The following is a 12,737-nucleotide window of genomic DNA, read 5'->3' on the forward strand; positions in this document are numbered from 1 at the left end:
TCTGTGCGTCCCAGGTTGTCTAAATGGTGTATCTGTGATACATCAAGAAAGTTGAAGGGAATTAGGTTGAAACTTTCAGGGCAGGTAGATGGGGTGGTTGATATATATTTGTCTATACTCAAGATTGCAATATGACTGGCTTTGAATTCCTTCATCCCTCTAGAACTCCAAAGGCTATGCAGAGTTTCAACTCTTATTAGAATATTATTCCCCACATAAATCCATCCAAAGCACATAGTTAAACTATTATAATATTCGTTTCAAAATTTTGTCAAATATAAAAATGTCAGTCAAAATCTGGATTCTCATGGAAAAAATACAACAAAATATTTAAAAAAGCCTTTTGTAACCAATGAAAATGGCATTTCAATTAAAAACAAAAATAAACTAATCTCAAAAAACCTTTCCCACAAAGAATTTTTCAGAGAAAGGCAAAAAGCTACATTAAGACAAAGATGAGTAGAAATAAAGTCGATTAGCATTTCAAGCGTAAAACTGGTAGCAACTCGTGCCATAATGCTTTGCTTGCGTATAATTTATTTTTGTCTGGCTGTTCAGATCTAGCCCCTAGTTTTTGTGAAGTTATTTAAATCAAATTGAATCAAAACACTTAAAAACAGAGTCGAACAGTTCTTTGTTTTCTTCCTTCTATTTTCATATTTTTTTTTTTTTTAGTTCTTCTTTTTTTCCTATTTCAACTATGTGCTGTTCATCTTTCAAAGTTCGTGTTTTTTTTTTGCTTTTCAAAGAATAAAAAACAGAGAAAAGAAAAACGAGAATGAAGTTTAACAAGGCCAGCTATTTCGATATTTCAGATATCTTGAAAGGAAAACCGCCTCTCTTCTTTAGCACTACGGGAAAAATTGGGAAAGATTGGAAATATTGAAGGAATTACGTTTACACTTTCTCGTTTAAGTTCAAAACCGTAGCGTAAAACGACCGAAAATCACCAACAATAAGTAAATGAAACCAAAAACAAACAGATATTACAATAAATAACCTTAAGCACAACTTAAGATGAGCAGAGACTACTACAAGGAGGAGTAGGGCTAAAGCCCCTTATTCTAAAGACTAAAAAGTAATTTACACTTTACTGAAAATGATTCACGTTTTAAACATTTTTTCTTTCATAGGTATAATAAATTTAAAATTGTTGGGACTTTCAGGAATAAATTTCTGTATATATTAAACTCTCAATCCATAATAGTTCCCAGTAATGTTGTTCTAATCGTTTGTTTTTATGAGATACAAAAAAACAGATTACTCGAAATAAAGACTGTTTTTAGTAAAGTGCAAGTTAAACTATGATTTTTGGAAGGCATTAGGGGCGTCAGCCCTACCCCTCTTTGTGTTAGCTTCTGCTTTATTTCTGCTCATCTTTGATGTAATATAGCTATTTAATTATTTTGAAAGAATTGTTCTGTAGAAAAAGTTTTTAGAATTGAACCAAAAATGGGCATCCATTGCTAGCTTTATTTTTACCGGCAGTGTTTTGTTCGTCATGTGCTTGAAAATTCCAATAGGATAAATGCCATAATCATTCGGATGGTTATGGTGAGGTCTCCTGCCAACTAAAGTAAAATTTCCAGCCGCATCACCATTTTCATCAATATAGACAGAGTACCTGAAATAAGAATTTAGTACTGGTGAATAAATTCATTTTTATTCTAATCTAACACGGTAATGTGGGTAACGGGTTCAATGGGCAAAGCGAGCAAAAACATAGTGTCCAAGAAATATGATTTGGTGGGGCCAACTCTATATTATCCTAGATTACCGTCATTTTAAATAGCTTTAGCTGCGATAAGTAAATAATAAAACAAGAAACAAAGAGGCGCAATAGCTTCAATATTTGGCCCGAACAGAAGGTACTATTTAGTGCTTTCTGTGATTCTGTGCTTTAGTAATAAATTAAATGAAAAAAAAAACAAGTTTCTTAGCTGCAAGTAAGGAGCAACAATAAAACTTAAACGAAGAGAAATTAACCTGTATATGAAAGAGTTTGTCCCCTCCTCAACGCCAAGTTCTTTACGTTAAAGTTTGACTCTTTCTCACAACTCTACTTTTTAAAGCAATAAAAAACTTTAGCGTAGAGAGTATGGCGTTGAGGAGGGGAAAACCCCTTTCATATACGGAATAGTTTCTGTTCGTTTTAAGTTTTAATGTCGCTTCTTATTTGCCGTTAAAAAACTTGTTTTTTTAACTTATTTTCTGAACGTTTTTTAATTAATGTATGTTTTGATTTTGGCTCACCAAACATGAATCATTAAAACCAAATTTGCATATAATTTTTTTTTGGCTGAATAGCTTTCTCATAGTTTTGATCGGACAATTTTGATAGAAAACAGGGCTGGGGGAGGAGGCCTAGATTCTCTCTAATTTCAGTTGCTTAAAAAGGCAACTAGAACTTTTTATTTATTTACGAACGTTTTTATTAGAAACTAGCTGTTGGGGTGGCGCTTCGCGCCACCCCAGCGCCTAGTTGGTGGGGCGCTTCGCGCCCCCCCAAGCCCCCCCGCGCGCGTAAGTCGTTACGCGCCATATTAGTTACGCGCCATTGTAGTTGTGTCCCTGTGTCCCACCTGTGAATATAGATAGATTTATATATGTGTTTCAAACTACGTAAAAATTGCGAATATACAACATTCTTGGCTTTCCCATTGTCTGTCCATATACAAAGCCGTATGTACTAATAATGACGTCATATGCAAACGCTCTTTTTACAAACAAACAAACATGCATACACACAACTCGTTTTTATATAGATAGATAGATAGATAGATACAATACAAATTAACTACGTAAAACTTGTGAATATACAACAGTCTTCGCTGTCCCATTGTCTGTGCGTATAAATAGATTGTCAGGTTTACCGACCCTCAAAGATGCAACATACAATTGTACATTGGTAAAGCAATCTGTATTAAGATCTATACCGCATTTTTCTAGTGATTGCCCTTGAACTTTGTTGATGGTGGTTGCAAATGCTAATCGAATTGGGAATTGCAATCTTTTAAATTGAAAAAGCAGATCCGTTGGAATCATGGGAATGCGAGGAATAAGAACAGCCTCACCCTCATAAGGCCCTGTCAAGATTGTGGCCTCTATTAGGTTTTCCATTGTTTTTTTTACGGCAAGTCGCGTGCCATTGCAAAGCTTTGGTGGGTTGATATTTCTTAAAAGTATTATTGGTACGCCTATTTTTAGTTGTAGCACGTGTGGTGGAAACCCTGAAGGATCTATGGAATTTAAAAATTCAGATGGATAATTAACCGCTTCATTTGGTTCCAAAATACAAATTAACTGCGTAAAACTTGCGAATATACAACATTCTTCGCTGTCCAATTGTCGCTGCATATAAATAGATTGTCAGGTTTACCGACCCTCGAACATGCAACGTACAATTGTCCATGGGAAAAACAATCAGTATTAAGATCTATACCACATTTTTCTAATGATTGACCTTGAGCTTTGTTAATTGTGATTGCAAATGCTAATCGAATTGGGAATTGCAATCTTTTAAATTGAAAAGGCAGATCCGTTGGAATCATGGGAATGCCAGGAATAAGAACAGCATCACCCTCAAAAGGCCCTGTCAAGATTGTAGCCTCTATTAGGTTTTCCATTGTTTTTTTTACGGCAAGTCGAGTGCCATTGCAAAGCTTTGGTGGGTTTATATTTCTTAAAAGTATTATTGGTACGCCTATTTTTAGTTGTAGCACGTGTGGTGGAAACCCTGAAAGATCTATGGAATTTAAAAATTCAGATGGATAATTAACCGCTTCATTTGGTTCCAAAACTGTGTCGACTGACTTGTAAGGGACTGCCTGGTCTCGAATCTTGGTCAAAACAATATTGTTGATTTCGTGGACGTCTATATTTTTGGGTGCGAGAATCGCTCTTTCACTTAGCCATTTATTATTTTTATAATTTTTTAGAATATTCGGAAATACTTTTTCAATCAATTCATTTTTGGACGTCACTAAATTACAGAAATCAGCAGATAGTTGTATACGTCCTGAAATTGAGTCTACTGGGAGCTTTCCGTTTCCCATTGCCAGCAATTGATCTGAAAATGTTTGACCAGAGTCATCGTTTTGCAATAGGACACGCATATTTGTAGTTAATTTTAATGTTTTTACGTGTGCCCATAAATTAGAATTTTTCAGGCAAGCATTCATTTTGTCTGCAGGAGTTGATCTAGGTATTATAGGTAATGTTTGCCTGAAATCTCCCGCAAGCAATATTAATGTGTTGCCAAAGGGTTTCGACTTCCCTCGCAAATCTTTCAAGCATTGATCCACAGCCTCGAGCGTTTTTTTGTGTGCCATTGTGTACTCATCCCAAATAATAAGTTTGCATTGCTGCAATACTTTACCCATCCCAGATGATTTGGAAATATTGCACGTGGGAGTTTCTGTAGAATGCAAGTTCAGAGGCAATTTCAAAGCGGAATGAGCAGTTCTTCCACCAGGCAGCAATGTTGCGGCTATTCCGGACGACGCAATTGCCAACGCTATATCATTTTTTGATCGAATTGATGCCAGAATCAGTTTTATCACAAACGTTTTACCAGTACCTCCTGGCACATCCAAAAAGAAAATTTCTCCAACGTTGTTATCGACACAATGCATTATCGTATCATAAATGTCTTTTTGTTCCGACGTTAACTTGGAAATGTTATTTTGTACATACGACAATAGATCACTCGTACTGTAACTTTGTTCACGATCCAATTCTACACATGTCGAAACAGCAGCGATACGGTTAGGTGAAGGCATTCCCAAATCCTGAAGAGGTTTGTTTATTGGTCATTCTCCAATAAATTCAGAGCTTGGCATGCACTACGGTAAGTGTCATGTATAGTACCATTTACAGTCCTCAAATACTCAAAGGATGTCGGACCGGGTACATTCACCAAAAGCAGGCGTAGAAAGAAGCATTCATGTTGATTGGGGTGAACGGTGTAGAGTCTTCCTATCGTGGTATCTTTGAAGATGGTAGGTTGGCCGTCGACTGACTTACCCTGTTTTCTACGTTCAAATACTTTATTTTTAGTATTCCACGTGTAATACGAAGGCACTTCAGTATACAGCAGTTTTTTTGCAAAAGAATCATTTTTGCAAAGCGAAAAAAAAGCTGTTAATGTTGTATCCGGTGGATTCAGGACTCTTTGTTGCACGTTGGTTTCCGTGAAATAAACACGTTGACCATTCTGTAAATGTACCGCTAAGTGAACAACAGCTGGACTACGTTCAAGTATCGGAAATGAAAGAATTCGCCAAACAGCTTCATTACTGCTTATGTATCTTCCAGCCTGATATTGTACGATTTCATCGAAATCTTTGATTTCGGGCTGCAAGCCAAAAACTGCCATGTCACTGCCTTTGTTGACGTATTTACATATGTATTTGATTGCCTTTACGGAGTTACAGTATTCAACGTTTATGTGTGCATTAAATGTTTTCGATAATAATGGGGAATATGGAACAACCCACTGGTTATCTACTTCGATGGTGGTACCGTTACGCTTCTTTATTATTGCTGTTTTACCGCCATCTTCAGTAGATCTTCTTCTATATTGTGGGTAACCATCATTGCCAGTAATTGTGTTTGATACTAAAAGTCGAGGATATTGCTTTGTGCACCTTCCTTTGGCCATGCATGTTGAATTTTCGTTCAGTGCACCGCAAGGTCCATGTATCATATTTTTTACAATAATATCATGTAACCCCTTATCGACATTTTTATCAGGTATTTCAGCGGAAATCACATCATCAATTTCGTTCGAAGTAATTTTTTTATGTAGCCAGATTAGTATATGTGCGTGTGGCAAACCTCGTTTTTGCCATTCCACTGAGTACATCCAGCATCGCACTGACCCAAACACTTCAAGTTTTACAATGTAGTTTATCAGTGATTTCAAATTTTGCCGGAAGACACGGGCCGTAATGTCAAGCCTATGAACCGCCGATTGTCCTTGAAGTAAAAGCTGCAGTATCTCGTCCCAAGATTGATTACATGTAAATGTAATAAATAAATCTGGACGACCATAGAGACGAATTATACGCAATAGCATCTTGAGCATATTCATGCATATGACGGGGACTGCCAGCATATGACGAAGGTGTTGGAGCATTGTATCTACACACATGTTGGCCAGGAGGCGTTTTGTCAGCGGAAATAACAATTTTATGCGTATCAGTAGGCATCAAATCGATGGCTGTTTTGAACAGACGCACTAAATTATTATTTTCGTGGAAAAGATGTTGCAATTGGGAAACGATTGTCCTTTCAACGTTGGGAGAAATTTCGCAACGTGCATTCAATTCAGAATTTCTATCACTGATGAAGTACAATTGTAAAAATTTATGATTCTCGCCTGAGAATGGTAGAAGGGACCCTGCTCTATGATAAATTTGCCCTTTTACTTTGAAAGTAGACATAAATTGATCTGGATTTTCGATTTGGGCTCCAAACGACGTCATTTGGAAACATGAGTTGTATTTTCTGATTTTTGACAAAAAACGCTTAGATTCTGACGTAGTTCCAGTAAGGAAAGTCTTCAATGGCTCTGGTGGTGCAGCCAATAGAGGAAGTTTAACTTTTCCTGAGGCGCAACACATTCCCATTGTTTCACCATTGAATTTCAAGGCCTTGCAATAGGGACAAATTTTAGACATTGTCCCGATTTGAACACATCTACTCAAGCTATAATCATGGACTGGGTTGTACCTGAATGCCAGGCGATAACTTTCAGGTTGCTCTGATTCCTCGGCCCGCTTTCTTTTCTTACTTTCTCTATCAGCAGCAAGCCTGATTTCTTGCTGTTCTTGTGATTCCTCGGCACGCTTTCTTTTCTTACTTTCTCTATCAGCAGCAAGCCTGATTTCTTGCTGTTCTTGTAATTCCTCGGCACGCCTTCTTTTTTCACTTTCTCTTTTAGCAGCAAGTCTGCTTCCGCGTTGCTCTGGTAGTTCCTCGGCACGCTTTCTGTTCTTTCTTTCTCTATCAGCCTCAAGCCTGTTTCCTTGCTGTTCTTTTGATTCCTCGGCACGCTTTCTGTTCTTTCTTTCTCTATCAGCCTCAAGCCTGTTTCCTTGCTGTTCTTTTGATTCCTCGGCACGCCTTCTTTTTTCACTTTCTCTTTTAGCAGCAAGTCTGCTTTCGCGTTGCTCTGGTAGTTCCTCGGCACGCTTTCTTTTCTGACTTTCTCTATCAGCAGCAAGTTTTTTGGCATAGACTCTTTGAGCATCTTCATCGGCTTTTGCCATGGTAAGTTCATCAGTCATTGTAAACTTAAACATTAATAGATTTCTACGTGAACATATGTCTTAAATATCTTGAATGACGTCACCGTCAAAGCAAAAATGGCGACAACTAATTTCATGACGTCAGTCAACACAGAAACATGACGTCACCTGATCCACAGACAGACACACAGACAGACAACTTATTTATATATATATAGATAAATATACCTAACATATACGTAACATATGTAACATGTATAAATATACATGTATATATATATATATATATACATATATATATACATATATATATATATATATATATATATATATATATATATATATATATATATATATATATATATATATATATATATATATATATATATATATATATACTTTTATATATATATATATACTTTTATATATATATATATATATACTTTTATATATATATATATATATATATATATATATATATATATATATATATATATATATATATATATATATATATATATATATATATATATATATATATATATATATATATATATATATATGTATATATATATATATATATATATATATATATATATATATATATATATATATATATATATATATATATATATATATATATATGTATATATATATATTATATATATATATATATATATATAATATATATATATATATATATATATATATATATATATATATATATATAATATATATATATATTTATATATATATATATATAATATATATATATAGATATATATATATATATATATATAAAAGTATATATATATATATATATATTAAAAGTATATATATATATATATATATATATATATATATATATAAAGTATATATATATATATATATATATATATATATATATATATATATATATATATATATATATATATATATATATTTAAAAGTATATATATATATATATATATATATATATATATATATATATATATATATATAAGTATATATATATATATATATATATTATATATATATATATATAAATATATATATATATATATATATATATATATATATATTATATATATATATATATATATATATATATATACTATATATATCCAGTTCATGAGCCACATCCAGTTTAACTGCATACTAGACCCACCCCCCTCCCGACCCTTCAGGGGCATCAATTTAAGAAAATATATGGAGCGTTTAGTAGTTTAAGCAAAGCGTTTATTACTTATCCTTTGTTTTTAAGTTATGAGGAGACAAGTCACTATATTCAATTGAATTAAGGAATTCTGGCGTGATATTTTTTTTTTACGACGATACAAAACAAAGATAATTCCTTAAATCTGAGGGAGAGGATTATTTTCGTTAATATCAGCTAAACAAAGCACAGCTAAACTTGAAGTTACTCCGAAAATCCAATAATTAAATAATTCGCTGTTATAACGCTTTAGATATTTTAGTGTTTAGGCTAAAACAGGACATAAACTCAACTATTCTTGAAACTCAAATTAATGTTTTCAACTTACTTTCATAATATGAGCCTAATTATTTTATTTGTCCCTACCAAAACAACGCATTCAATAATTCGACATTCACCTTACAAAACAGTAACACAAAATTCATTCGCAACATTGTGTCAACATGCAATTAAATCCTTCAAAATATGATACTCTCATAAAATATGTATATTAAAAACAGATGTTATGATTGCGAGGTAATGTGAAAAAAAGACAGAGGCATTAATAGCTAGACATCTTAAAACAGACTAAAGGTTGAAAATGTCATGCTAAGTTTTGCATTTATATTAATGATAATAATTGTTTTTATAGCCATTAGAAACATAAAATTAAACACCTTGGAGTGCAAAGGAAAAGCCAAGTCAACCATAAAATGATCATACTAGGCTAAACAGGGTCGTATCAAGGATTATTAGAGAATAATGTTTCGAGGGGAGGGGGTAGTTTTTTTAAAAACATCAAAATCATTTTTCAATCATAAAATCAGATTTCGAGGGGGGGGTCAAATCCTTAGCCCACCCGGAATACCACCTTGAGCCTAAGTATACACAACAATTTACATAACTGCGTTGAAAAACTTTCATTAATATTTAGTGAATTAAGAAAAGCTACCAACCGTACCGATGCAATAAGGTTTTGAGCATATCGTTTCAGATATGCTCAAATTCCAGCCAAAACTTCTGGTACTTTCAAAAAATGCTACAAAATATCATTAATATATATTAATACGAATTATTAGACATATATATTGGGACTAAATGCTTACAGTGGCTGCTGATGGGGCTCCAACTTGCCTTTCTATTGTGGAAAGGTTTGAGCATAAAATAAAGAGTTGAACTCGGATAATTACCAGAGCAGAGAAAGAGGTGTAGGATGTATGTCAAGCAGTTCGTCTGACGAATTAAAAGTAAGGAGTGACCCGGCTTAATACTAACGGAAACTCTAAAAACGAGTTTTTATACCAATAGATATATCAAAAGAATTAATGTTTTATGGTCATTTCAAATACAAATGTTTCATTAAGCTCAGTCTTAACCATCAGAGGTTACGAGCCTGAGACCCAGTTTTGCCTGATTTTCGAAAAAAGAACGCCACTTAAAAGGCATTTAATCCTGATGAAAATCACTCCATCAGATTCAGCTTATCTGCAAAACTTCTGGAATTTGATTGTTTGCCAGAAGAAAGATCACGGATGCGTGTTTTTCCCCTAGGCGTGATCATATCTATCCAGTGGTCCTAGAATGTCGGAAAAGGACTCATTTTCACGGAAACTAAAAGTTCTAGGCCCTCTTTTAAGTAACCAAAAATTGGAGGGTAGCTAGGCCCCCTCCCACGCCCCTTTTTCTCAAAATCTTCCGATCAAATTTTGAGATAGTCATTTATTCAGTATAGTTGAAAGGCTGAATAACTAAGCCTTTAAAGATATCATGACCCCAACAGCACCCGGAGAAAGGTCTTCAAGTTAAAAAATTTTCCCATTGCTTATGTATAGTATTTGCTATGGGAACTATTTATACATTTTTTGGGTGGGGAAGGGGAAATTTTCTATTGGTATGATTTTCAGAGGGGAAAATTTTCCCGTGAAGAGGGAAGTTTCCAAAAGACGAATTTGTCAGGGGAAATTTAACCAGGAAATTTGCCAGAATTCCTGTACGAAATTCTTCTTCTGTCTTGCTTTCTCTTGCCGGTGGAGATCTTAAGGGTAACTGTCCGGGGTAATTTTTCACCTAGACTGAACTGTCTAGAGAATGAATCCTGCTGATTTTCAGTTTAATATGGCCTTTACGTTTCTTGAAAAGCTTCTTTTTTGGAAAGTTACTTTTTTGGAAAGTTTAGAATAACACATAACGCACATTTCTCTCAGTACCTAGGTAGCACTGTTGCTACGTTCATGATTTAAGCCGTTTACATCAGTTTTTATGTATTTTTGTATCCATGGCCGTACTCAGGGGCGTTTGACCCGGTTTGAACCCCCCCCCCCCCCAAAAAAAAAAAACGTCCGAATAATACAAAGTAACAAAATGCATCAAAAAAAAAATTGGAAAACAGTAGCCTTAATAGTCACAAATCTGTTTCAGTCAGCGGGTAATACACTGCGGAACGTGCAATTGTTGAACAGGTAACAAGAAACATAAAGGAGTCACAAGACTGTCAGTTTTGTCGGTTTAGTTTCCAACTTTATTAAGTGAAAAGTGATTCGAAAAATGAAAAGGAAATGTGATATAATATCGTTTTTAACACTCAATGAAGTTCTTAAGCCGAACAGGCCAGAAATGACAATAAACAACAAAGAGAGATAAACTCCACAAAAAAAAACTCTAACGAGACTGCGGCCAGCAGAGAGGAAAGACTAAAATAATCCGGGATATTTTGCCTGTATCCAAACTAGGCGTCCTCAGCACAAGATAAAAAGAAAAAACACTAAACTAAAAACGAATAAAACCACCACCAATAATAATAAATGCAATTGTCGCTACTGATCCACGTGGGGAAAAGAAGCTATTAGAGTTACTTCAATAAGAACATCAAAGCAACTGATGTTCATCATCAGTTGCTTTGAAGTGAAAATCATCAGTGAACATTAGTTGCTTTTACTCGTTTTTAGTTTAGTGTTTTTTTCTTTTTATCTTGTGCTGAGGACGCCTAGTTTGGATACAGGCAAAATATCCGGATTATTTTAGTCTTTCCTCTCTGCTGCCCGCAGTCTCGTTTGAGTTTTTTTTTGTGGAGTTTTATCTCTCTTTGTTGTTTATTTTAACGCTCAAGCGAAAAAGGTTAATTATTTCTAATTGTGACGTTGGCTGGTCGTCGGGAGACTGTTCATTTTCTGTTGCGAACTTAAATAACACAGAAGTAGTTTCTAATACAAAAGAGCAGTTAAGCTTGAGGATGCTAAATTTGACTCAAATTCCAGTCCACGCAATGCAGTCACTTTGCAACCCGCCTTAACTCATTCTCATTTGGTAAACGACATCGGACGTTTTGTTCACAAATTGTCGTCAATCACCACTGTGTCCAAACTTCGTCTGTTAAATATTCCATGGACTCCAGACAAGGCATACACTTTTTCAATATCAGGGAAAAGGAAGTTGAAGTTTCAGTTGGGTTGGCTGATTCGTTTCAGCTGGTTGTACTATTTATCATTTGAGGATGCTAAACTTGATTCAAATTCCAGTCCACGCAATGCAGTCACTTTGCAACACGCTCTAACTCATTCTCATTTGATAAACGACATCGGACGTTTTGTTCACAAATTGTCGTCAATCACCACTGTGTCCAAACATCGTCTGTTAAAGATTCCTTGGACTCCAGACAAGGCATACACTTTTTCAATATCACGGAAAAGGAAGTTGAAGTTTCAGTTGGGTTGGCTGATTCGTTTCAGCTGGTTGTACTATTTACCATTTGAGGATGGTGCTCTTTGTCAATTCTTTCTTCTGACAGCTGACAAAGCAGCCGCCAGCACCTAGGTAACCTTGTCAGCAATCTCTTCAGGAACTAGAAGGATGCAGTTGAATGCTGCACAAGTCACCAACAAACAGAGCTTCACTCAAGATATACTTTAACCACGGACAACTTCATTTCTGTTGCGGAGATAAGGCAGAGTAGCATCATTAACCAGATAGCCACAGTGAGGGCGTTGTAGGTTCCGGAAAATCGTCAGAAACTGAGAAGAATTATTGAAACTGAAACGTTTTGTGGAAGGCAACAGCTTACCTTTAGGGATACGCGCCAATCCCCGGTTCCATTACACTCACGGACCCAGAAGCATCTCAAAATGATGGCATTTCCGACCAAGGAGAAGGGTTGGCGATTAAAGTTTAGTGAATCATCTTCTTTCCGCAGCAGCAAATACCACGTATGTTTCATCAAAGATTCAGAATGGTGTGGTTGCCACTTGAGAAGAAATTCTTCAACAGTTAATTATCAAAAAAGTAAACGCAAGTTA

At 34.8% G+C, this 12,737-nt stretch overlaps 1 protein-coding gene across 1 annotated transcript in view; it reads right to left on the reverse strand.

Annotated features, from left to right (window-relative positions):
- The window catches only part of LOC136040059 (guanylate cyclase 32E-like), a 283,260-nt gene that overhangs the window by 134,071 nt on the left and 136,452 nt on the right, over positions 1 to 12,737 (reverse strand). Inside the window, exon 8 of the mRNA XM_065724125.1 lies at positions 1,483 to 1,624. Coding sequence (XP_065580197.1) covers positions 1,483 to 1,624 — 142 coding nt within the window. The remainder of the gene's footprint in view (positions 1 to 1,482; positions 1,625 to 12,737) is intronic.

This window comes from Artemia franciscana, chromosome 20 (genome assembly GCF_032884065.1).
Source record: "Artemia franciscana chromosome 20, ASM3288406v1, whole genome shotgun sequence".
NCBI classification, from domain to species: Eukaryota; Metazoa; Arthropoda; class Branchiopoda; order Anostraca; family Artemiidae; genus Artemia; species Artemia franciscana.